General features: G+C 45.9%; 1 protein-coding gene across 1 annotated transcript in view; it reads left to right on the forward strand.

Moving 5' to 3' along the window:
- Nucleotides 1-4713: 4713 nt before the first annotated feature.
- Nucleotides 4714-26308, forward strand: part of LOC149339232 (cell adhesion molecule 4-like) — a 99158-nt gene continuing 77563 nt past the window's right edge. The window contains exon 1 of the mRNA XM_089550430.1: nt 4714-5301. Within this exon, the coding sequence (XP_089406556.1) occupies nt 5184-5301 (118 nt within the window). The 5' untranslated portion in view covers nt 4714-5183. The remainder of the gene's footprint in view (nt 5302-26308) is intronic.

The following is a 26308-nucleotide window of genomic DNA, read 5'->3' on the forward strand; positions in this document are numbered from 1 at the left end:
AGTTGATAAACTAGGTATAATGGTTTGTACCCACCCCCTCTCTATCTCTCGTCAAGGCCTACAGTCCGACTTGTACCCAGTACAGATAAAAAATGGTCCAAATTGCTTTCCGGCGGAACGCGTGTCTTCACTGATTTTACCGAAGGATACCACCCTCAAATCACAAAATCTGATATTGGTCTAGCAAAGAGGATGTTATTAAGTTGTGTGCTTAGCTTCGAGCTCCATATTTATCATTTGAACGTAAAATGTTATAAATGAGAGGAAATATTTTTCAAAAGCCCAGAAAAATGTTAAGCACCATATTTCTTCATTCCAACTTGTCTAGAATGAATTCTTTTTCATCAAGAAGCGGAAGCTCTTTTGAATGGCTCTTGTAAATGCAACAGTATGCTCAACTTAAGATGTGATATTGTTAAGCAGAATAAAAAGAGGCCTTTTATGGCTATTCTCTCCAACTCTTCGGAAAAAACCGGTAGAAGCGATGAGGGACGATAATTAGAGATGCTACTTGTATTTTCTTTCTCGATTAAAACTCTTACCTTGAGCCTGCATATTGCGAAGAAAAATTGTACTCTGCAGGCACATATAGAAAATGTAAGTAAGCTAAGGCGTTAATGCGTCAATAAGATATTTTACCGGCTTTACATGAACGTCTCTCTCATCCACGATTTTCTGCTGTTATTAATCACGAAAAATATAGCTAAAGCCTAACTTCTTACACTGCCTTCAAATAAATAGTTATTTCTCGCAGTCCTGTGAGTTGACGCTCTCTGGAATTCGGGGCAAGGCTTAGACAACGCCGCTTAGCCTTTACAGTTTGGTGCTTTAGTGAAGGACTCACGTTTTTTTTTTTTTTTGTGTATGTGTGTGTGTGTGTGTGTGTGTGTGTGTGTGTGTGTGCGCGTGCGTGCGCGCGTGCGTGCGTGCGTGCGCGCGCCTGTGTGTGTGCGTGTGTGTGTGCGTGTGTGTGTGCGTGCGTGCTTGTGCGTGTGTTTGTGTGTGTGCCTGTGTGCGTGTGTGTGCGCGCGCGTGTGCGCGTGTGCGTGTGGTATAACAACGTTGAGCGACTGAGACTAAGAACTTAGCGGGGATAAGATGGCCGAGGTTGGCACAGAAAAGGAATAATTGGAGATATAAGGAAGTGTCCTTCGTCTGGCAATGGGCGCAGTTAGGCGATTATTATAATTAAGCGTACCGTTAACAGGCTGTATTTTATCCTAGAATTGGGACTCTACGTAATCTCCAGCACTCGTGAAAGGAAGAAGCGTCTTAATGCCTCGCCCAAGAATATTTTCCAAAACCATTGAAGTTTAAACCAATTGGCATCTGTGGAACCTAGGAAAATTTAGAACTCTTTTTGATCTCAGAAACTCGATTACTAAAGAATGTAGAGCTCTATTCGCTTTTTGCTTGCGACTTGAAAGAGAACAAATAAAAAGAAAAGAACTGAAAAAGTGCCTAAAATTTACATTTTCACTGCATGTTTGTTCGTCTCGGAAAATGGGGCTATACGCCAATTTTTCCACGACATATACACTACGAACCGTAGCCCAGTGTCGTCACGCTGAATTCCGTAAATAATCAGGTTCTCAAAATGAGATCTAGCTACAACAGTATTTTTTCCAGAAAAAAAAAAGCGCTGCGGGGCAGGAAACAATAAAAGAAATGTAACTGAGCGCTTTTCCGACTTCCTTGTTGCTATGAGGCTTATTGTTTGTAACGTCATCATATGACAGAAACCAATTAGTCAAAAGTATTATGCAGTACATCACCTTTTAATTCTCTTCCGTCTTTTATTACTAAACTTGCTGCATATGATTTAATACTAATTATAGCGTTAATAGCCCTTCGAAATATTTTCTGTACTTGAGTTCGACAGGTGGACATAATATTACGTTTTTTTTTCAGCTGGGAAGTAATTGCTGACAAAAGCTCTGTGCTTAGTGGATATTTCCAGCGCTTCAGGAGACTTACTTAGCTTGTCTTAGTTTTACTTCTCTAAATGACTCTTTTGTGTGAATTATACAGTTCAGATACAATCTTTCGTTTTTCTTTCAGTGGTCTGCCGTCTAAAGCGCTATTTGCATGATCATGTGGTGTGGATGTCTCTTTTTTTTTTTGAGTGGCGATTGCATGCATTCAGTGACGTCAACGATCCTCAAGTTCACTGTGAACATCCGTTCGTCTACGCAGTTCTGCATGTGTGTTTGCGTTGCGCTCACCAAGTACTTCGGGATTAAAAATTTTGAATGTGGAGTAATTTAAGTGCATAGTCTGCGTGAAGACCTCTTATATTTGCTCAGTGAGGTGGAACTATCAAAGGGCACGAAAGAGCATGCTTGAATGCGGATAAAAAGATTGCGAACAAAAAATTTCAGTTACTGACGTGCTCAAGAACGATGAAACTGATATTTCAGAAGCGGTATCGTAAAGAATTTGCGGAGGTTAATCCTGTATGCTTCTACAACATTAGCAAAATAATTTTTTATTTCCTCAGCGGCTGGTATTTTTGTTTTCGCAACGCTTCAAAAAAAGGCAAAGTTTTGCCGAACTCTTCATTTGCAAGAAAAGCTATCATATCATATATTAAAGATGAAACCTGGAAAGTGTGAGTACCGTGTCAGGTCAGATGTTCACATAAAAAATAACAAAATACTGGACGTTTTTGTACAAAAATATATCATTGATTAGTGCCCTTTAGTCGGTGCAGCAGTCTCGTTTGCCACGAATTTTGTCCTTGAACTTCGACAGAATGAACTGTTCACATTTTCTGAGAATTCCCAGCGACTAGTGCCTTTACAAGCAGGCTAACCTAGATTTCTAAAAATGATTGATTAAATGCTTGGACGAAAAAGGTCCGCTGAGATATAGGCGTAGCAAGTGTGTACCATCGTTACCAGTTGGTCAGTGCTCTAGCGTTCTGTGCAGTTGTCTGTGCAGCGTAATGTGCAGTTGTCTAGTGCAGTTGTCTAATGCGGCCAATGGAAGTAAAATTTGTAGTGAAGCCTAATGTATTCTGTGCAGCGTAATGTGCAGTTGTCTAGTGCAGTTGTCTAATGCGGCCAATGGAAGTAAAATTTGTAGTGAAGCCTAATGTATTCTGTGCAGCGTAATGTGCAGTTGTCTAGTGCAGTTGTCTAATGCGGCCAATGGAAGTAAAATTTGTAGTGAAGCCTAATGTATTTATTACAAGAAGTAGGGAAAGCGAGCCACAAGTGTATCACAAAGATGTGGAACTTCCAAATGAAGTCCAGACATATCAGAGAGAAACAAGTAGATAGGCTTAAATCCTTCTGAAACTCCTGATAGAATCGCTACGTCAAAGAGTAGTTTCAGTATTCAAAAAATAGGCCGAAAACGCTGGGTAATGTTCAATTGCTTGCAATGACCATCAAGCGACTGTTTTTAAAGAAGCACCCCAATTTTAACTTTCGATATCTCATTAGTGGTGCTGCGATCATCAGAACCGAGATTTCTACTGCCGCCGCCGGCGGTAATTAAACTGCACATCCGATTGCTGGTTCTTAAATTCAGCGGCGCTCATTACAAAGTTCATTAGAGGAAACAAAACTTTAAACTACAGCGTCGACACCTCTGCGCACGCGCGTTCTGCTTTCACCACCGGTCATCACAGTCCGGTTTGCGGGGCTGCCTAGACATCGGCCGCCTTGACGCCAACAGCTCCATTCTCTCCCAGCGCAAAAAAAAAAAAAGCAGAAACCTCCCGCTTGCCTCGCGGCAAATGAATATTCGCCTAAAATTGAAGCTAGGCCGTGCAAACTCCCAGGGCCCGAAAATGAGTGGGAGGTGCAGTCACGATTATGTAAATACTTCCTGCGAGGCGAAATCTCGGCGGCGGCGGCGGACGGATACGCTGAAAACAAGCAGATGGCCCGCCGTCCGCGCGTCGCCATCTTAACTCTATTCGCGATAAAAGGGCGAAGGCTGCGCTAATGCATAGCCGCACCCTCCTTTCCACCTATCCCCGACGTCCCCACTGGCCGCTTTGCCCTTCCTTTTCCCCCTCTTACTTCCCTACTTTCCCTCGCCGCCGGTTCGCTTTACTGCGCCTCTTCTCTTACTGACGTTTGCTTCCTCATCTACTTTCCCTTTCTTCCCATCCTCCTCCTCATCGCCCATCCCCATTCTGCTCTTTCTTCCACTTCCGCCGACGCAGTATTCTTAATTCGAGACCACCCATTCCTCTCGGAACCGCCGGCGCGCGATCATTTTCACTTGATAATCAATTCATGCGACCCTTATTAAGAACTTCCCTGCCATCTGTCGTTTCCCTGCATCTCGGCGAGGACTAATGACCGTAACCTCCACCGTCGCGCACACAAACACATGGGCAGTGCTCGCCGGCCGCTCGCTTACTTTGTGCGGGAATTCTCAAATTCCTTCTCTCTGGGCGCGCGCTCGCTCGCTCCAACAGACGCACGCATACGTACACGCGGTGGCACAATCGCTCCAATGAGCCGGCGGTAGCAAGGCTTCTTTGGCCGAAGCTCGGCAAACCGACGACGGCAGCGGTGGAATCAGTGGCAGCAGGAGGACCAGTAGCGGCAGATTGCGTGCGCGCTCCGCTTCGAGAAACCGGCAACTGATCGCCACATAATTACGCAGATCACCGACGCACTCCTTCATCCGCGCACAGGTCGCCGCCGTCGCTTGTGCGAACCGATTCCCAGTGTGCGTTTGCGTCACGTACCGATTAGCGCATAAAGACATAAGCATCTTCTCTTTTTTCTCCGTCTAGTCGCTCTGTCCCTCTCCTGGAGCTCAGTGCGTTTACGGGAGTGAGTGAGGATCGGCCCGGCACCAGAAAGGAGTTGCAAGCGGACGCATTTTTTTGTTTTTTACTCCCGCAATCGCCGCCCGAGCCTGGTGCTTTTTGAGCGAGACTGTCGTTCCATCGCTGTTCTCTGCCTGCCTCTCGAACCAAGCTCTTTCGCGAGTTACTTTGTTTCTCGATTCTCGCGCTCCATCCCCCCCTCTTCCCCCCCTCTCTCCCTCTTCTCGTTCTTCTGCTCGCTCTTCGTCGTGCGGCTCTCATTTACGTGCCAGCGTCGACGAGGTGGTGCCTGTGGTTCGGCTGGTGGTGGTCCACTTGAGTGCCGTCGCCGCTCGAGTGCGGAGCGTCCCGTTGTCCCGTTGGCGGGCGGCTCCGTCCAGCGCCCATGCTGCTACGCTACCGGACCTTGTGCTTGCTTCTCTGGCGTCTCCACTTTCACGGCGTCAGCTCGTCGTCTTCCTCGTGCTGCGCTCTCCGACGCAACCCGCGCGACGTCCAAATGGGTGAGCAAACACTCCGTTGTCCTACATTCGGCCCTGGCCTCTCCTTTTTATTCGCTCTTCCTTTCGTGGGCGTCGTACGATGCCAGATGAATGCGTCGGCCAGAAGAGGTTCCTAACGCGAGCTTAATGCCCTTTGGCTTGGCGAATAGATTTCGCCGCGGCGCCCCATCAGTCTACGCCGTCCGGTGCTGACGAGCCGGTTTACGCTGCCTCTGTACACAGCGCTATCGATCTCTTCCTGGCCGTATACAGACGTCATACTAAGCAAAGAGCCTTTTAGCTCATTAGCGATGCGCGTGGCGTGTAGTCTGGCAGGCCTCGTCTTGACCTGAGGGCGAGGCGCAGCGGACGCCGTAGTTTACTTTGCGCTTCAGATGGCAAAAGTAGCATACCAGCAAGCGAGAAATGTTCCCTTCTGAAAGGGATATACCGCATACTAAACGGTGCCTAGCGAGGTCGCTTTCGAGGGCAACACGTGCATCGTCATGTAAACAGTCGTGTCGTAGAGGATACCATGTGAGTAAACGTACCACCGCTACCTAAATTTCGTAAGTAACCAGCGAAGACTCAAGAATGCCCCTTTTACAGAAACTTCAGTCCTCCTTCGAAGACAGCATGAACTCAAACTCTGTTCGATGAAAAAAAATGCAATTTCACACGCGGGAACTTCATTTATGAAGTATGTTTTCTTTTTTTTTTTGCGCTTTCTTATAGATACAGCAGGAAGCTATTACGCAAGTTACGCCTTCAACTGTGCCTCTCGAACAAGTCGCAGACCCCTTGCTAAGAAATGCTTTGAGGTAGTCCAAAATTTGTGACACGCACGCTTTTTTACGCTACATGTCAAGTTCATGAACTGAAATCGACAGAACTTCATTTAGTCAACTTCGTTGGCAATAGACTGAATAAATTGTTGATTGTCAAAATCTGGCTTGCCACACAATGACGCAGAAATTTAGCGCTGTGCAATTGAGGGTGCCAAAATCAGTGCAAAAGTACTTATGAATAGCGTTCAGGACGTTTCTACGCACAATGCTACTGAGGAAAATCTAGGCACACAATTACTGCACGCGCTGCACGTAAACCTGATGGTAAGTACAGCTTTGCAGTAAATTTTCATGTTTATTTAACTTTGGTCGTCTCTTTTGGTAGCAAGAAACTTATAATGCAATTAAATGAAAAATGACTAATAACGTCTGTAATGCCGTTGCGAGTATTTTACCTAGGCAGCGAAGGGATCTTCATTAGTTCCTAATGTGTCCTGAAAGTTTACGAAGCCTCTGTCCGTAGCCGCTACGTCTCATGAAATATGTTGCAACGGAGAACTTCAGCCTGCATTGAAACACTTGATATTTTACTGAGTGCAAGAAAACATCAGCACTCTAGTGCGCTGTCATTTCGGTTCTATCGAAATGCATCCGTAGCTGTTGGGAAGAAACCTAGCAGTTGAAAATGAAGAGCAGCGAAACAGGAAAGATTTACAGAAGGCGCACAACTTCCTCCTCAGGAGTGTTTGCAACAGTTTCTCGAAGCCTTCCAGGCGGCTTACCGTTCTCCAACAATGTGTGAAATGCAACGCGTGGAACCTCCAAGATGTTTTATAACAATCAATTTAAACTTAATACTTTGCACGTGCCCGATAAATCGGAAAAATGAAATTTATTTTCAGAGCGAAAAAGTTTCCCGGATTGTATTCTTAAAAATATGCATGATATTAACTTTCTTTGGAACGCTTTCTGTGCTCTATGAGTTTAATTTGCAGCAATTAATAGGGCTTAACGACTATGTGCATCTCTGCTGTACGCTTATAACCAGTTTATGTGCCATTCATTCATTCATAGCCAGAAGTATCGAAGATCTCTCTTTTTTCTCAACTTAGTTGCACTGCTTGAGAAACGAAAAGCATTGGGAACTACGCTCTTAATACCAAGAGGGTAGTCGTAGGTAATAACAGAACATGTAGTGAATTCGTCGTTTGTCACATATCTTGCTACCTGGTTAACAAATTGAGGTAGTAAAGTGTGGGAAACTAGCACTTGCTAACACTTGAAAGTAGTGACACGAGTGAACCTTCTCAGCAAGGAGGAGGAAGAAGAAGAGGAAAAGCAAGGAGGTTAACCGGTAGAATAATCGGTTAGCTACCCTACACGGGGGAAAGAGATGAGGAAATAAAATAAAATGAAAGACAAAAGAGAGTCGTAGAAAATTGCAGTCACTATGAAAAGTCAGCGTTCGTTAAAGTCACAGCCTATCATGCAGGCCAGACGTTCGCAAGACGCGAAGTGCATTGTAGGCCTACACCGCCGACGATCGCCGCGGGCAATGGCCAAGAGTCTTCATTTTCGTCAGTGGGCGTCGATCTAGACGCTCCAGCGCACGGCTAAGAGACTGCCTTTCGGCGCTGTGGGCAGGGTAGTCTCAACGAATGTGGGATATAGTCTTGTTAGAAAAATTTAGTATGAACTCTACCGACAGACTAGTACCAGGTACATGTGCGCGTACAGCTTGTTTACCGTACAACCTTATCCAAGCATCATTAGGATGACCTAACCTAGCCATACTATCATTTAAAAATATATAAGAAAGTGTTAAGTGCATGCAAAATAACTGATTGTGGCAATGTTTGCATAGAAGAGTTTGAATAAAGATCCTTGTACTTGTTAAGAAAACCGTAGTAAACACTTTGCCGCATCTATCTCTAGGATCGTAGTATGTTGTCTTGGCGTTGCATCTTAAATTTGGCACCTCCGAAAAACGCAGAATTATGCGGTCGCTGTGTTCAGGGCCGACACCGATACAAGCTAGCAACAGTGTGCCAGCGTCTTAATCTTATACATGGTTTCGTCCATACTGCAAGCGAAACAGTGACTTCAAACAAGCAACCGTACGCGGCAGACGCAAAGCTGTAAGGAACTAGGAACAACACAAATCAGGAAACGTCACAGATACACGGCACGCTCACTGCACGTATATGAATAATTTTTTGCCGGCTTGCATACCTCGCAATTCTGGCCCTCAGTTAGGTCGTCTGGTTTCCGAGTCCGAGCACGCGTAATGAATTTCGCGGCAGAGGCGGCTGCCTTCTTATGGGGTCGAAATTTATTCGTAACACACCGCTACAACACCGCTTCATGCAGCACGTGTCAGTTAAGTGAGAGAGAGGTACTGCTGCTCTCTTTTCTTGTAAGCAATTGTTGTTGCTCCGTTAGGGCCTATCATTCTTACCCTTTGAGATAAAACTTCACCCCTACTTACTTATGAAACTTTATTAGCAGCAACGTTAAGTGTAGCTAATTGCCGCATGATACAACAAAGATAACTATTTAGAAAATCATTTGTCATGATCCTAAGGTGTCACTTATATTTCGTAACTTCATTAAGAATTAAACAAAAGCTTGCTAACAAGGCAGTAACCAGTAACCAGATGTAGTAAATAAGGAGTCAGTGGTGATTTTACAAGAGATGATGATGATTACAACTTTTTGTAATGCAAGGGCAGCTTTAGGACAAAGAAAACCATGGCACGAGATATTTTTCGGCTAAACAAGGTGGGGTCAGTGCCCAATTTTCCAAGCATTTCACCCAAGAGAAGCAGAGCACAGGGCCAGGGTAAAGAGCTTGTACCCATGCATCACCGGTGGATACCCGGCGGCAAAAGGGATCGAACCCCGCCGCTCCCGCATGAGAGGCAGAAGCTCAAACGACTAAGCTACCGCAGCGGAGTGCCTATTTCACTACCGTATTTTAAAGAAGATAGGAAATATTTTTCTAATAATGTAGTAACAAGAAGTAAGAGTTACTGACAGCTTCATTTGTTGCATTTTCTTAGGTAGTGACCAAGAACTCATTGATTAATGGTTAAAAAACTCACAGCGATCAATGCACTGTACCTTGATCCCCTCCCGTCCTTGCGCTAACTGCCATGTTCCACAGTCGCACGTTACCCCAAGTGTCACGTTCTTTACAATGTGCCCTTGTGTTGTTTTGTGCAGAATAAGAGCGAAAGGATTTACATTTAAAGGGTACTACTGCTTGTCAAGCGGCCTCGTCCAACAGTTGTAATGAATTTATTTTCAACTGCGCAGTGTCTGCAACGCAAACGCAATGATGACAGTTAGTACGTGCAGTAGTAACACTAGGTGTCATAGTGAGACCGATTTTCTTATATGTGAAAGTCGCGAAAGCCGCCCCTGATTCGGCCTCATTAGGTAGTCAGAGCTTCATTGTCACTGCCGAGACATGGGTCATGGCAGCGATAAGCTAATGCTTGCTTCAAATGCGCAATCTTCAAAGGCCGGATACAGCGCATGCTTACCAGAACGGCCGCGTATCGAAACCTCAAAGAAGAGATTTTGCTCGACGTGTCGTACTTCACTCGGCACACGGTTACTACACTGCTCCTGCAAGATCTGCCAATGGTGGTTGATGGCAAACTCTACGCAGGCAACACGCTGTCGTACCTTTACTCTCTGTGCTCGTTTCCAACAACCTCAACAATCCTTCTGGGGATTTTCTTTTCACCTGAAACAGAATAGTTGGCTCGCAAAACCCGCCTCAGCCGCCGCCATACCTACTTCTCTTAGTAGATACGTTCGGTATTTTTTGATGCAAACAAACTGTGCACACAGAGAACAACGTTTGATTAGTCTGAGTGCAGTTTCTGCAAAACGCTGAGCTGAAGTTTAGGGCCCTTAAGTAAAATAAGTATGGTATACTTAGACCTTCTGTCGGCAGCACAAAAGTGCCGGACGTCTCCTAGACTTGCATCGAGAACTCGAGACGCCTGAGAGGTCTCTCAGACAGGAGGATTTGGCGCGACTGGATACATATAGAATGAGCCACGTTACATCTGAAAATACGAAATGAAACTCATTAGCGAGCAACTCAGAGGAGTGTTTTGAAAGACAGCTTTGTTTCAGTTACACAGAGGACCACAGGTGCGTGCCCAAAGCAGAGATAAACACTTAGGGATGATAAACGACTACGGGATTCCGAAACAAGTTTTTGCTCCGGTGTGCCCTTTTTTTGCCCGAAATGGAAAACGCACTTTGACGTGAAAAACTTCTGCTTGCTGTATCTCTTGGAAGTTCGTCCACAGCAGACAACTTGCTGTTCATGCTGATAGCTGGGAAGAGTGAAATTAGCGGCTTGTAGAATGTTTCGCGCGTGGATTCACGATACAAAAAGGGGAAGATACGTTTACGAGCAGTTAAGCGCCGAGGAAAGAAAACAAAATATAAACTTCTTTTTTGCTCTTATGTATCGTGAATCTTTATGGTGTTGTATAGAAAATGCAGAACATGCCGTTCTTAAACTTTACATGTAAGAAGGTTTGGTTTGGTTTGTTTGAGAGAGAGTGTCTCTCTCTCTTTATATATATATATATATATATATATATATATATATATATATATATATATATATATATATATATATATATATATATATATATATCGGTTTATTGGGGTTTAACGTCCCGAAGCAACTTAGGCTATGAGGGACGCCGTAGTGAAGGGCTCCGGAAATTTCGACCACCTGGGTTCTTTAACGTTCACTGGCATCGCACAGCACACGGGCCTGTAGAAATTCTCCTCCAAAGAAATTCAGCCGCCGCGGCCGGGATCGAACCCACGTCTTTCAGGTCAGCAGCCGAGCGCCGTAACCACTGAGCCACCGCGGCGGGGCACATGTAAGATGAACTCATTTCACGCAGAGTTTTCACCTCTTTTTTTATACGTATCTCCAAAGCTTTCCTTTATCTTGACACTTCAATATAATGTAAACTAGTGCCTGAGTTGTGCTATTTACAACTAAGGTATAAGTTCTACCGAGACCAGTAGTAATCAAAATAACCACTGAGCTTGAAAGAAAACCTTGAAAACCGGTTCCTGGGAGTATATCTGCCTTGACTATATTTATGTTTTTTGCAGTGCACAATGCGCACCTCAACGTAAGAATGTTTGACTTCTTCATAGGAAGTTCAAACGAAATAAAGGCGCAAGCTTAGAAATTCAAAAGCGATTCTAGAGCGTGCGTCCATTTTATAAACTTCGTCTGCAGCGCAACAGTGCAGATCCGCGGAATGAACGAAAGAAAATAGTGCTCGAAAAATATGCCCTTGTTCTTCAAAGATTTCGGAAACGGCAGAAAATCTGCTGTAACCGTGTTTCATCCCTTATGGCGGATTTATTACTGATGTTAACTGTACGAGTCTTCAGCCTAAATGTTGCTGTCTCTGTTTCGTAGCTTCGCTGTCGTCCTATCACAGGCGTACGCGGACTAGGAGAACAAAATAGAAGCAACTGCGGCGTCACCGTATAAGGTTCGAATATATGTCTACATTGTTCAGCCAGAAATGAAAACGTGACAGATTGGACTCACTTTAGAAATACCTCTGTCGTTGCCTCTCTTCTGCCACCGCCCAAACGTGATATCTTCAAGGAGCATTCACACGAAAGCGACATTGTTCTGAGCGGGGCCCTAAAGGGACGTTCACGACAATTCCATACATAAATTTCTTCCTAATAAAAACTATTCTTTGGCCCCTACTGGCTGAGGTAGCATTTGTACGGCAACAAATGGCGCATCTATTTCCAAGAAAGCAGTTTAATGTTCTCCCATCAGACGACTGAAACTCGACTTGTACTTGTCGAAAATAACAGGTAGGACAGTTTTCAACTGAATGGCGGTTTAACGTAGTCCCTAGGGTGCGCGTCGCAATATGGTGTCGAAAGGACCATTTTGCTTGCTAAAACGCCCGGTAATAACGGCAACCTGTATTTCGTTTTCTTTACCTCTTTTGCCTTTCAAAGCTTAGTGTTCGGTGACAACAGTCGCGTTGTTATTGCAGCGCAGCACGCTATCATAACAGGATTACTTCTAGTGGTCCTCAGCGTATCATTAAAAGAGAATACGTATCTAAGGCCCAGTTCACCAGCACCCCCCATCCACTCATGTAAAAGGCTGTCGCCGTAGCAGGCGGGTTCCCAATAAACTATAGTATGCGTATTCTTCTTTTCTGAGCTTGATATGCCAACGCAGATAAGGTATTCTTTTTCGCAGTATTATTCGTATATCTAAAGCAATCTCCTACTCGTCTTTTTTGCAGTTATTAGTCAGGTGGCGCCAATTTTCCTCTGGAGTTTGTCATGCTACCTCTAGGCCTTATGGAGACGAAGTTAATGGTACTATTGTTCTCTTACTCAAAGAAATGTTTTTGTATCTCTTTTACATATCGTGCAAAACCATGAACGATACCTAGGCACCAGTTGTTAACTTAAATATTAACGCATTAAAAGTCCTGAGAAACAAATCTTTTGCTGCCGATGACAAAGCGGATAATGCTCTTCCGTAGTACTTAAGCCTGAGCAAACAAGAGAAAGTCATATGAAGGGAAACGCGATTTAAGGAAGTGCAAATTACGACACTTGATCTTGTCATACGTCACGAGAAATATGCAGCTCGAATTCGAAACGGCGTGCTTTAAAAAAGCCTTTCTTCACCCTCCATCTAAATCGACCTGACAAGCAAACGGAAGTGTGAGGAAATCTCCTTTGTGTTCGAATGTTTTTATGCTGATGTATGCCATATATAAAGCAAACACCCAGCCTTTCAGGATTTAGGCGGGTCTGTGAAGCTGAACAAAGCGTAGGGGAGGTTTTTTTTTCCTCTGTTGTTCGTGCTAAAGGGTATCTTGGTCTGAAAAGGCGGCAAAAGACGGAAGGCGGCGCAAATTTTTTTTGTGCACTTCAGTTTTCCACAACGAATTCGTTTGTACAGAAGACAGACGTCAGTCGCCCTCTTTGGCGCATATAAATGAAGTTACGAGAGGGACAGTTCTGTTTAAAGCAGCTATAGTTCAAAATGATCTTCTTTGAGAACTTCTAGGAAAATGAGATGTAAATGTATTCGTCTTCGAATAACTGATTCTTCTTAAAGTTTAGGATTTCTGCAAATAAATGTAATTGCCTTGAATTAAGTGTTTTACAAGCTGAGTAAAACAAATGAAAATTTTAATTCGCATATTCATTCTTCTCTCAACTGTAGAGCAGAGAATGGAAGTTGACAAGAAATGATTGCATATCCAAGGCACTTTAAGGAACTTTCTATTTCTCGAAAGAAAATAAGCAACAACACAAGGCAATAAAAAACAGCTGAAAAAGTAAACATTGCAGTGCGCTCCTGCCATTCCGAGCAAAGCTCCTGAAGCGATAATCAGCAGGCGAATACTATCAGAGCTGAACTACTGGTAAAAACAGGTGTATAGATCAATTTTCTGCATTTCATTTCCTTCTTGTCCTGAAGGAAAAGAAAAAGCTGGTGATGATATGACAGAATAGGAGGTAGCATACGGAAGCTTACTTTTTGCAACGGATACTCGATAATTAGCTTTTGACGCCTCTAGATGTTTATCGTAACTAGTTTAATGTTTAAGGAGGCATTTTTTTAATGCACGTCATAAAGAGTACTTGAGACACTCACGAAATAAATAAACGAAGATAAAGTCCTAATAGCAACTACCATTTGCCATGAACAGGAAAGGATGTCTTTACTTGTAATAAGTTTGTCTTGCGAGGGCACTAATTTCAATATTACGGAAGGGTTACTATTTCGCCCTATTTCCGTCTTCCAAGTGAATATATTCTGGTATTGCTTGGGGCGATTCGGGACTCGCTAAAAATTAAGAACTATTGTTTACACGTACATTTGTTAATCATTATGGATGCATGACATTCTTTAGAAAAAGATACTCTATACCACAGTAGAAATTTAAAGTTAAAAAGAAAATGTTAGGTTGCATCCTTGCTGCGAACGATGTGAACTATGACAGGCACTCCTTTAAAACATGTATCTTTTCATGATGAAGTTAGCGCCAAAAACGAGGACCAAAGTAGGAGAGAAGACACAACACGAGCACTTTTTCGCAACTAAAAACTTTAAAGGTGCACTGAAGAGGAATCTGAACTCGTCTTTTTGCCGCGGTAACTCAATCTACACGTTCCGAGCATTCTTAGAAACATCGGTTTATTGCCCTGTGTGGACGATTTTCCTAATTAAATCGAATTAACGTCCGGCTCCCGCCTTTTTTTTATAATTCTGCCTCGTACGGTGGGCGGAGTCGACCGACGCGGGGAGTGCCTTTCAGGCAATCCGTGGAGTCTTTGCTTTCGCTTCATTTTGTTTTTTAGGTTTCCGTGAATAAATAGTTTGATTTGTAGATAAAATAACCGCAAAATAAGCCCGCAGAAATAAAAATACGTGTGGACTATTTGCTTCTACGGACTACTACGTATTACTCCGCCGATGGCAGAGCGGCAAGCCGCCACGGGACTGGGTGAAAGGCACTCCCCGCGTCGGTCGACTCCGCCCACCGTACGAGGCAGAATTAAAAAAATAAAGGCGGGAGCCGGACGTTAATCGATTTAATTAGGGAAATCGGCCACACCGGGCAATAAGTCGCAGTTTACAAGAATGCTAGGAACGTGTAGATCGAGTTCCCGCGGCAAAAAGACAAGTTCAGATTCCTCTTCAGTGCACCTTTAATGGTAGAATACATGACATACATGGTCTGTTCTGAAAGTAGTAGGACTCATTTTTTTAACAAAATTTATTCAGGAGAATAGTACAAGGGATTGCAATTTTTCAAAGTAGCACCCTTCCGCACCTACACGCTGCTGCCAATGAGTTTTACAGTTTTCGTACGCCTCCAGGAACGCCTGGACCGGAATGCTGTTTAGCTCCCTCGTCACGGCCTGTTGAACCACTCCTACCGATCCGTGATGTTTCCCCTCGAGCGTTGATTTTATTCTCGGGAATAGAAAAAAGTCTGGCTGGGCCAAGTCGAGGCTGTAGTGGTGCCGAGGCAGCGTTGCCGCCTTGTGCTGGGCAAAAAATCGGGGTCCTCATTCACATGATGAAGAAGATCCGACCGGTTGGCCTTTTCCTCTTCTGACAACATTCCCGGCACCAACTTCGCGCACGCTTTCCTCATGGATACGTTTTCTGTCACGATCTCGAAAACTTGGGTTTGAGGAATGCTCAAGTCATCAGCAATCATTCTGATACTGATTCTACGATCACTGTTTCGTAAATGTTTCATTTGCTGCACATTTTCGTTGGTCTTGCTGGTCGAAGGGCGTCTGGAGCGGTCGTCTTCCTCCGCTCTTTCCTTACCTTCTCGGAAAATCTTGTGCCACTCAAAAAGCACCTGATCTACCCATGGAAGCGTCACCGTAGGCCTCCTTAATCATGCTGTGAGTCTCTTTGCCCGTTTTACCAAGATTTATTCAAAATTTGATCGCGTATCGCTGATCCAGTAAACGCTCGACGATTGTGCGTGACGAGACGTTTCGACAGGGGTTCACAGTACAAGCGACTTCCTCTCTTCAACGGCCGAGAGCCTGCTGCCGATTTTCCCCAGCATTCCCAATACCCTCTTCAACGATCCTGCACGCGCAGACAGCCTCTCGTCCACCCGTTCGCCCAGGAAAAAATGAGTCCTACTACTTTCAGAACAGACCCTGTATGTACCCATCTCGTGAAGTAAATCAAAGGAACATACATGCTAACGTCAATATAAACCTTAGAGGGTGATACATCTGAAGAGTACTCAGTTAACATAAACAGTACAAAAACAGGAAACTTCAGGGTCACAATCACGAAGAGCAAACCAAATACCCCCCCAAAAAAACCATCATGTATCTTTTCCGTAAATTAGCGCTCCAAGAACCACAATCGTCATTATCACCTTCAGCTATGTAACGTTCACTGCCGGCACAAGGCTTCTTCCTTTGATCTTCTAATAATCTTGTTTAAAAGATTTCTCGTCTCCGTGCACAATGTTTGCCGTCTCTTGCACTCCTCTCTGTTACGCACAGGCTACGACCTCGGCTACGACCTCTTCGGCTCGAGTTTGCTCCCTAACAGAGTGTGATCTAATCCGGTGTCTCAAAATTAACCTATCGTTTTCCTTTCGATACCTTCAAACGTTTTAAAGGGCGTAGGCAAAAATTTGAACGTAAACAAGCATGTGCACTTGTTTTGTGGTGTAAGGATATGCTAGACAGTGTCATTCGCGGGGTTGCCTGGAACTTAATTATAAATTTGGATGTTGTCCGAGGAACCCATAGGCATTTCCATTCACAAAGACTGACGTCAAGGGGCAACAGCCGCTATTATTGTGACGCCACCGAATCAAGCGGTTGTTGTCAAGAACACGAAGTGCTTTACGCTGCCGCTAGCGTCATTACGATATTGGTAGTATAAGATAGCTGGTCCCCTGTGACGTCAAGGTGCACTTCAGTGTTAGCGTCGACAGCGACCGAAACATCTAGTACAAAATCTTTTGCAAGTCAATATTAACGGATCGAACTGAAATACAGAAGAAACTTTGTGTCCTAAAGGAATTTAAGTACTGCTTTTTTCCAAGAACTTGTAACAACAAATTTGTGTAGTGGCAACAGTATTTTGTGTAGTCACAACAAAAATGTACTGTAGAACTAAAAACTTCAGAAATGTATAACAGAAAAATGCTAGATAACAACATAAAAATCTTTCATTACGACGAAACCACAATGTATTTTGTCGTTCAAAAATATCTTCTGGCGGGCTAGTTGGTCTGAATCGTTCATATTTAAAACTGCGCGAACAAAAACAAGGACCGAACAAGAACACAGTCACACACACAAGCGCAGACTTCCAACTTTTATTCGAAAAGATTGCTGCAGTCTTTTTATACCCTTTGTGGATACTATCAACACACCCAAAAACCATCCATAACATTTAAAACACGTGCGCCTATCCCCTCTGAACGTCCCAAACAATCCACGATATTGACCAGGCGCCTAGCAGCACACAATTGTCTCAGAAACACGCGAAAATTTTACCTCAAAAAGAAGAAGATCGTGAGCCACGTGCCTTGTCCACGACATGTCGAACACGCCAAGAAGTACAGATAAAACAACGAAATTAAGACAAAAACAACGAAATGAAGACATAGACATGGTAAAAGGCAAAGGAGAGATCACTAAAACCTGAGCAAAAAATGCGAAACCAACAGGAACGCGGAAAAACAACTCTGAGGCCACTACATTCGAGCTAAAAAAATAATAAAAAGGAGCTAAAAACATTTTTTAATCGCATACCTCAATGTACAAAAGCCATCTAAAACATGAAACAAGTGTAAAGTGAGAGCCTAACCATAGAAAGCTAAAAGGGTAACATGAAACAAGAGTAAAGTGAGAACCTAACCATAGAAAGCTAAAAGGGTGACGCATGAACCCTACGATCTTGAGGCCTTTCTTATTGCCGAAAGCGCAGATCGATGTGTCAGCACGCCGTCAATTCACCTGTCTGATAAAGAAATCGAGTTTCTAGAAGGGAGCAATGCATACCGTCATGGTTAGATGTTCGCCTTCCTCTTAGTCCTGTAGGGTTCATGCATCACCCTTTTAGCTTTCTATGGTTAGGTTCTCACTTTACACTTGTTTCATGTTACCCTTTTAGCTTTCTATGGTTAGGTTCTCACTTTACACTTGTTTCATGTTACCCTTTTAGCTTTCTATGGTTTGATTCTCACTTTACACTTGTTTCATGTTTAGATGGCTTTTGTTCATTGAGCTATGCGATTTAAAAAATTTTTTAGCTCCTTTTTATTTATTTTTTTTAGCTCGAATGTAGTGGCCTCAGAGTTGTTTTTCCGCGTTCCTGTTGGTTTCGCATTTTTTGCTCAGGTTTAGGGTCTCTCCTTTGCCTTTTACCATGTTTATGTCTTCATTTCGTTGTTCTTGTCTTCATTTCGTTGTTTTATCTCTGCTTCTTGGCGTGTTCGACATGTCGTGGACAAGGCACGTGGCTCACGATCTTTGTCTTTTTGAGGTAAAATTTGCGCGTGTTTCTCAGTCACTTGTGTGCTGCTAGGCGCCCGGTCAATATCGTGGAATGTTTGGTACGTTCAGAGGAGATAATCACGCGTGTTTTAAATGTTACCGATGTTTTTGGGGTGTGTTGATAGTATGCACAGAGGGTATAAAAAGACTGCGGCAATCTTTTCGAATAAAAGTTGGAAGTCTGCGCTTGTGTGTGTTACTGTGTTCTTGCTCGGTACTTGTTTGTGTTCGCGCAGTTTTAAATAATTTGTCGTATTTTTTAGAATGTTTCCTCGCTTTTTTTTCTGGACATTTCCAGAAAACAGTTTCCAGAAGACAGTTTCAAGAAAAAAAAAGGCAGACTCCCAAAAACTTTGTTTATGTAACTCTGTGATATGACCTGCTGTAGTAAGTATTAACTGAAATGGAGGAAAATTGAACATTATTTGAAGCGAGTTTCTTCTCTGACTGAAGTATTTTATGGCGAGGCTGTATTTGTTCCTTCATAGAAAAGTTCAAGTTTTCTTTCGGTGCCGAATATGCATTACAAGCATTAGGACCTTTTTGCGCGATTCGCATTACATATTCAGCAAAACAATTTTTCCCAATATTACTTTATCGAAACTAAGGAAATGCGAGGAAACGCTTTCAAGGCTGAGGAAAGGCAGTACGCCCATATCAATCAATCAATCAATCAATCAATCAATTGGTTAGTCAAGCCTGCTTTCTATGAAACATTCAACAGGGGCGGCAGAAAAACTCATAATAGACCATGACTGTGCGCCTGCGCGTGGGTTCAAAATTTCAAATTTCTTACAGGGTCATCCGTTGCCAGTAGCACAGGTGTATTTTGAGAAAGTGAGCGAGACATCACGGACTCGAAATGAAAGCATGGGAAGAAATTCTAGCCGAAAAGATTAAGAACTGCATTTTTGGATATTGTCACGTTGTAGTGACGGCAGTGCAGCAGTCAGGAAGACACCAGCAAGACTTGCAAACGAAGCTCTTTATTTGGGCTGACTTGCGCCCGCAAAAGAACTGAATCACTCGGTGGCAGCGTAAGCAACAAACGTGCTCGTCGGTCGTCGAACTACGAATTCCCGCTGTTCGCGGCATCGTTCAATTTAAAGCCGGCAAGGAAACTTCGAGATAACAGGTCGAGATTATCTAGACTAATCTGGAAACACGTAGATGCAGCTCTGCATGGTTGTGATCAATCGAGATAAGTCCGGTCGCTTCTCGCGTCACGAACAAAAATACTAACACCCCTTTCCTGCTGCCTTGCACGAACGAACGGGCACTACAATGATACGCGGCATTACCCCCCTCCCAAAGGAGGATCGTCTCGATGCTTTAAAATGAAAATAAGCACGGAGAATGCAAACTTCCAGTCCTTTAGCGTTCATAATATGGCTTCAGGCGTACGACATGTACGACTTCCGGGCGTGTGCGGCGTCGCTGAGATGCTATCGTGCCGTCGGGGATGACTTCATAGTCGAGGTCACCGATGCGACGGAGGACCCTGAACGGGCCAAAGTAGCGTCGCAGTAACTTTTCACTTAATCCACGGCGACGAACTGGCGTCCATATCCAAACAGGATCACCTGGCTTGTAATGCGTGTCTCGTCGGCGCAGATTGTAGCGTCGGGCGTCGCTGTGCTGTTAGTCTTGAATGCGAAGCCGCGCAAGTCTGCGGGCTTCCTCGGCGCGATGAAGGTAGGCGGCGACGTCGAGGTTGTCTTCGTCGGAAACGTGCGGGAGCATTGCGTCGAGTGTTGTCGTGGGCTTCCTGCCGTATACCAGCTGGAATGGGGTAAACCTGGTTGTCTCCTGGACGGCAGTATTATAGGCGAAGATCACGTAGGGCAGAACGGAGTCCCACGTCCTGTGTCCAGCATCGATGTACATGGACAGCATGTCTGCGATAGTCTTGTTCAGATGCTGTGTCAGTCCGTTGGTTTGCGGATGATAGGCAGTCGTCCTCCGATGGCTTGTCTGGCCGTAGTTTAAAATGGCTTGCGTCAGCTTCGCTGTAAACGCCGTTCCTTTGTCTGTGATGAGCACTTCCGGGGCGCCGTGTCGCAGGAGAATTTGTTCGACAAAAAATTTTACGACTTCTGTTGCGGTACCACTAGGCAACGCTTTTGCTTCGGCGCAGCGGATCATGAAGTCGGTGGCCACGATGATCCACTTGTTTCCTGATGAAGAGGTCGGGAAGGGGCCGAGGAGGTCCATCCCTATTTGCTGAAAGGGCTTAGTTGGCGGTGGTATGGGGTTCAGGAGTCCGGCTTGTCTAGTCGGAGGCGTTTTGCGTCGCTGACACTCACGGCACGTTTTCACGTAATGGGAAACGTCGGTAGCTAGCCGCGGCCAATAGTACTTCTCCTGGATGCGGTGCAACGTGCGAGCAATCCCGAGATGCCCTGCAGTCGGCTCATGATGACATGCCTGCATAATTTCTTGCCTGAGATTTTTGGGCACGACAAGAAGATGCACTGTCCTGTTCGGCGCGAAGTTCTTCTTCAGGAGGACATTATTGTGAAGGACGAAGGACGACAGTTGCCGCTGGAACCTTCGGGGAGGCGATGCGGTCTTGCCTTTCAGATAATCAACTAGGCTTTGCAAGTCAGGATCCGAGTGCTGCTGCTGCGCGAAACTGCTGGCGCTTCTTCTTCACCATATGAAAATGGCACATACCCACGCGGGGGGATTGGCCAAGGTACGGTGGTGAATGCCAAGGAGGTATGAGTGCGGGAAAAAAGCTAAATAAAATAGTAGAATGTTTGAAATCAGAAAATATGTATGAATTGTTTGAAATGTTTAATAATAAGCAAATTAGATACATCAGGAAACAAAATAAAATACGCTTTTGGACATTCAGTGGAATTTTATATGGATTTAACAGGGTAAGCGCCCAGTTGCAATGATGTAATCATGAAGGTAGCCGCAAATAGTGCTTAACGAGAATCCTTACCGGTACTAAGAAAGCGTCGTCGTCTTCCTCTTCGTGTGCTGCTTCGACAGGGGCTCGTGACAAGCAGTCTGCATCGGAATGCTTGCGGCCAGATTTGTAGACTACAGTTATGTCGAATTCTTGAAGGCGCAGGCTCCAACGAGCAAGGCGGCCGGACGGATCTTTCAAATTGGCTAGCCAGCACAGAGCATGGTGATCCCTCACAACCTTGAATGGTCGTCCGTACAGGTAGGGGCGAAATTTCGACGTGGCCCAAAGAATGGCGAGACATTCTTTCTCGGTGGTCGAAAAGTTGACCTAGGCTTTCGACAGTGAACGGCTAGCGTACGCGATAACTTTTTCCTGTCTTCCATTTTTCTGAACGAGGACCGCTCCTAAGCCCGCACTGCTTGCATCGGTATGGATTTCGGTTTCGGCGTTTTCATTAAAGTGCCCGAGCACAGGAGGGGACTGTAAGCGGCGCTTCAGCTCTTTGAAAGCTTCCTCTTGCGGCCTTTCCCATTTAAAGGGCACGTCAGCCTTGGTAAGCTGGGTCAAAGGTTCAGCGATGTGCGAAAAGTTCTTGACGAATCGCCGGCAATTAGCGCACAATACAAGGAATCTGCGTATAGCTTTCTTGTCGTTAGGCTATGGAAACTGCGATCGCAGCCGTCTTCTGAGGGTCTGGGCGAACTCCATCCTTGCTTACGACGTGGCCAAAGAACAGCAGCTCCTCGTAGGCGAAGTGGCACTTCTCTGGTTTCAGTGTTAGGCCTGAAGACTTGATTGTTTCCAGCACTGTCCGAAGCCTTCTGAGGTGTTCTTCAAAGCTTGTGGAGAAGACAACAACGTCATCTAAGTAGACTAGACAAATTTGCCACTTCAAGCCTGCGAGCACCGTATCCATTACTCGCTGGAACGTCGCTGGGGCAGAGCAGAGGCCGAATGGCATCACCTTGAACTCGAAGAGTCCGTCTGGTGTGATGAACGCAGTCTTTTCGCGATCTCTTTCGTCGACTTCAATTTGCCAGTATCCGCTCTTCAGGTCCATCGATGAGAAGTACTTAGCGTTGCACAGCTGGTCCAGTGTATCGTCGATGCGGGGGAGGGGGTAGACATCCTTCTTCGTAATGCTGTTCAGGCGGCGGTAATCGACGCAAAAGCGAAAAGTGCCGTCTTTCTTTTTCACTAGGACGACTGGTGCTGCCCAGGGGCTCCTCGATGGCTAGATGACGTCGTCACGAAGCATTTCTTCTACTTGCTTGCGGATAGCTTGTCGTTCTATCGGCGATACGCGGTAGGGGCTCTGCCGCAGTGGTCGGGCGTGTTCGTCTGTGACAATGCGGTGCTTGGCAAGCCGGGTTCTTTCGCACATTCGATGGTGATGAGAAGCAATCGCTGTACTTTTGAAGAAGACTGCGTATTTGGTCTTGTCTGCTCCGGGTTAATGCTGGGTTGATATCAAACGTGGGTTGATGGCCTTGATCAGTTGGTTCTACGGGTTGGTCACGTAAGGCAAATATGTCTCCGATGTCTGCCAGCTCGTCGAGGAAAGCGGTCGTCGTCCCTTTGTTCAGATGCCGGTATTCTTCGGTGAAGTTGGTTAGCAGCACCTGGGCTTGGCCATTTCGGATTTGGGCGACTCCCCTTGCGACGCCCAGTCCTCGATCAAGGAGTAACTGGGTGTTCCCCTCGACGACGCCTTCGGCAGTTTCGATGTCTCCAGTACCTATGCAGGCGACGACACTTGATCGGGGCGGCACGCTCAATACTTCGTCGAGGAGGTTTAAGGCAATGTGATGAGTCGCTGTCGTCGCGGCAGATATGGCTTTGTCCGTGGAAAGCTTGATCGACTTGGATCTAAGGTCGATGATCGCCCGATGTTCATTCAGGAAGTCCATTCCCAAAATCATGTCTCACGAGCATTTCTGTAGGACCAGGAAGGTTGTTGCATAGGTTCGCCCATTTACTGTAAATCTCGCGGTGCAACGTCCTGACGGCGTAATAAGGTTACCACCTGCGGTGCGGATCAGCGGGCCTTCCCAAGTTGTTGTTACTTTCCGGAGTCGGACAGCGAGTGGCCCGCTCATGACTGAGTAGTCAGACCCGTGTCGACCAAGGCAGTAACCACGTGACCATCGACCGTAACTTCAAGATCACTTGTTCGCGTTCTCGTATTATACGTTGTCTTCGGTGTCCGATCTCGGCTTCGTCGAGTAGTGAGACTGCGGGGGGCGTACTCCGACGTTACTTCACTGGGCAGCGGTAAAAGCTTCAAGTCTGGCCGCGTCGTCTTCGTCGGTGTCGTCGTCGTAGTTGAGGCATGGTCTTGAGTTCTCGTCGATGGAGGATCTTTGTCATTGCGCTCAGAAGCAACCTCACCTCCAGAGGCTGCTTTATTTAGTTTAACCTTCGGGGGCTGGGGGAGCGTCCACGCACGGCGTAACCTCGGCTAGGAGATACAAAGCGCGGGGACAATGGCGAAGGGGAACGTGATAGGCGGCTCGGCGATGAGTATTCTTCCCGACGCAAAAAGTATTCGATTTGTGATGGTCGCTGGCCGGGTCGCGGTCGTGGGGCGTCGTAAGAGAACCCTCGGATGCCCATTATCCTGTATGGGCAGTACCGGAGAATGTGACCGGCTTCGCCACAGTGGAAGCATAGTGGGCGGCGCTGGTCGGGAGTTCTCCACTCGTCGCATTTCCTTGGCTCTGTGCAACGCTCGGAGTACGGGCGGGTTGGGGCGAGAGGGCGGCGGTCCAACGCAGCTGGCTGTGGGCGATATGGGCTTGAGTCCCGTCGTCGAGGTGCAGGACAGCGCACTGCTGCGGCTTAAGTCATGGCTGGGGGCCCCTTAGGCTGCGTGGTTGTCGACGTCACACCCAAGGCCTGTTGAACTTCGTCCCGGATGACGTCAGTGAGCGATGTAAGCTGCGGCTGCTTCTATGTTGGCAGCAATTGTCGGAGCTCTTCTCGCACAACTTAACGTATAACCTCCCGCAGGTTATCGTTGTTAACGTGTGACAAAAAGCGCTGCTGGCGGTCATACTGGCGGGCTCTGGCTACGAGACTTTTTTCCATGGTGGATGCCTCTTCGACGAATTCCCCGACGGTTTGTGTGGGTTCCGTACGAGGCCCACAAATATTTGCTCTTTGACTCCTCGCATAAGCAGCTTTACTTTTTTTTTCTTCCTTCATGTTTGCGTCAGCACGCCGGAATAGACGCTTCATCTCCTCAGTGCACATTGCAACGGTCTCGTTTAGATGCTGTATGCGAGACTGTAGTAGCTGCTGGGCTCTCTCCTTTCGCACGACGTTCATGAAGATCTTCAGAAGCTGCTCCTTGAAGGGTTCCCAGTTCGTAAGGCTAGCTTCCTCATTCTCAAACCAGATTCTTGCTGGTCCTTCCAAGGCGAAAAAGACGTGCCTAAGTTTCGTAGCATCATCCCAGCTGTTGAAGACAGCCACACGGTCGAACTGTTCCAGCCATTCTTCGGGGTCGGCGCCAGGTGAAGCGTCGAAGTTTGGTGGCACCCGGGGCTGGTGAAGAATTATTCGAGTCGTCGTCTGGGGCAAGCTCTCGGTGGACGTTGCTACAAACTTCCGCTTCCGGGTAGGATCCGGCAGAGTCCCGAACTCAGGTGCATCCCCTAGCAGACGTCGGCTTGCGCGGTGGACTGGACTCAGGTCCTGCGGTGGATGACTCAGAGGCTGGCGTCACGACTTGTAGGGGGCGTCCGGTACATGGAAGGCTACCCAGCACCTCCACCAGATGTCACGTTGTAGTGACGGCAGTCCAGCAGTCAGGAAGACACCAGCAAGACTTGCAAACGAAGCTCTTTATTTGGGCTGACTTGCGCCCGCAAAAGAACTGAATCACTCGGTGGCAACAAACGTGCTCGTCGGTCGTCGAACTACGAATGCCCGCTGCTCGCGGCATCGTTCAATTTAAAGCCGGCAAGGAAACATCGAGATAACAGGTCGAGATCATCTAGACTAATCTGGAAACACGTAGATGCAGCTCTTCATGGTTGTGATCAATCGAGATAAGTCCGGTCGCTTCTCGCGTCACGAACAAAAATGATAACACCCCTTTCCTGCTGCCTTGCGCGAACGAACGGGCACTACAATGATACGCGGATATATAGAGAGCCACTAATGTTACACAGTAGCTGCATAGCGAGGTAAAAAATTTGCGTACCTCATTGTTTAGTAATACGCTCGGTACCCTTCTGTACTCTTTTCATTTTTGCAGTTTATAACATTTATGGTGTCTTGTTGACCCTTAACATCTCAAAGGTTACTCTATAGCAGCATTTATCTGCTACTTGCCAACTAGATAAATACGTGTCAAGTCCGTTGTGTTTATCATCATCATCATCATCATCATCAGCCTGATACACCCACTTCCGGGCAAAGGCTTCTCCCATGCCTCTCCATTTAACCCTTTCCTTTGCACGCTGCGCCAACATATCCCCAAAAACGTTTTAATCTCATCCGCCCACCTAACTTTCTGCCGCCCTCTGTTACGCTTGCTTTCTCTTGTAATCACCTCCGTTGCACTTAAACACCGGCGGTTATCTTGCCTTCGCATTACATTTATCTCAAGAACAGTTTAATAAACTTTCCTTAAATTTGAATGGCACATGAGATTTACTGTTTTATGTAAAAGAAAGCTGTTTTGAGTGTTCGTAAGTGCTCATGTACAGTGTCAGGCCCATGCATAGTCCAAGGTTCGACGGAACAGCATCCTGTCAGGGTGAAGCATTGTTTACAAATGAAAATTGGGTCACTGACCAAGTCAAAAGACGAAAAATTACGTTTCCGGTCCCATACGGGGCCCTTGTTCACAATAAGGCTGTCACAGGAGAAGGGATGGTAATATACGCTTCAGAACCTTCTGCAATCTTTTCACGTAGAAATGATGTAGCGTGCGCTGATTCTTGTTTAGCGTGTTGGCCGTTGTCTGGATGATTTAAAAAAAAAAAAAGATAAAACGTGCTCCGATTCCCTACGTGCGTCAGATCAGCGAGGCCCTTTCTAGGATTTTCCGTAAACACGGAGTGCACATTGCAGACGTGCCAACCAGCAAGCTGCAAGCCGATGTGGTCAACGTGAAGGACCCGCTACCACGTGCCAAGTTCCCTGGCGTTGTTTATCGGATACCATACAGCGACTGCCCCTCCGC

Source organism: Amblyomma mixtum, chromosome 6 (genome assembly GCF_055824585.1).
Source record: "Amblyomma mixtum isolate Tamu chromosome 6, ASM5582458v1, whole genome shotgun sequence".
NCBI lineage: Eukaryota > Metazoa > Arthropoda > Arachnida > Ixodida > Ixodidae > Amblyomma > Amblyomma mixtum.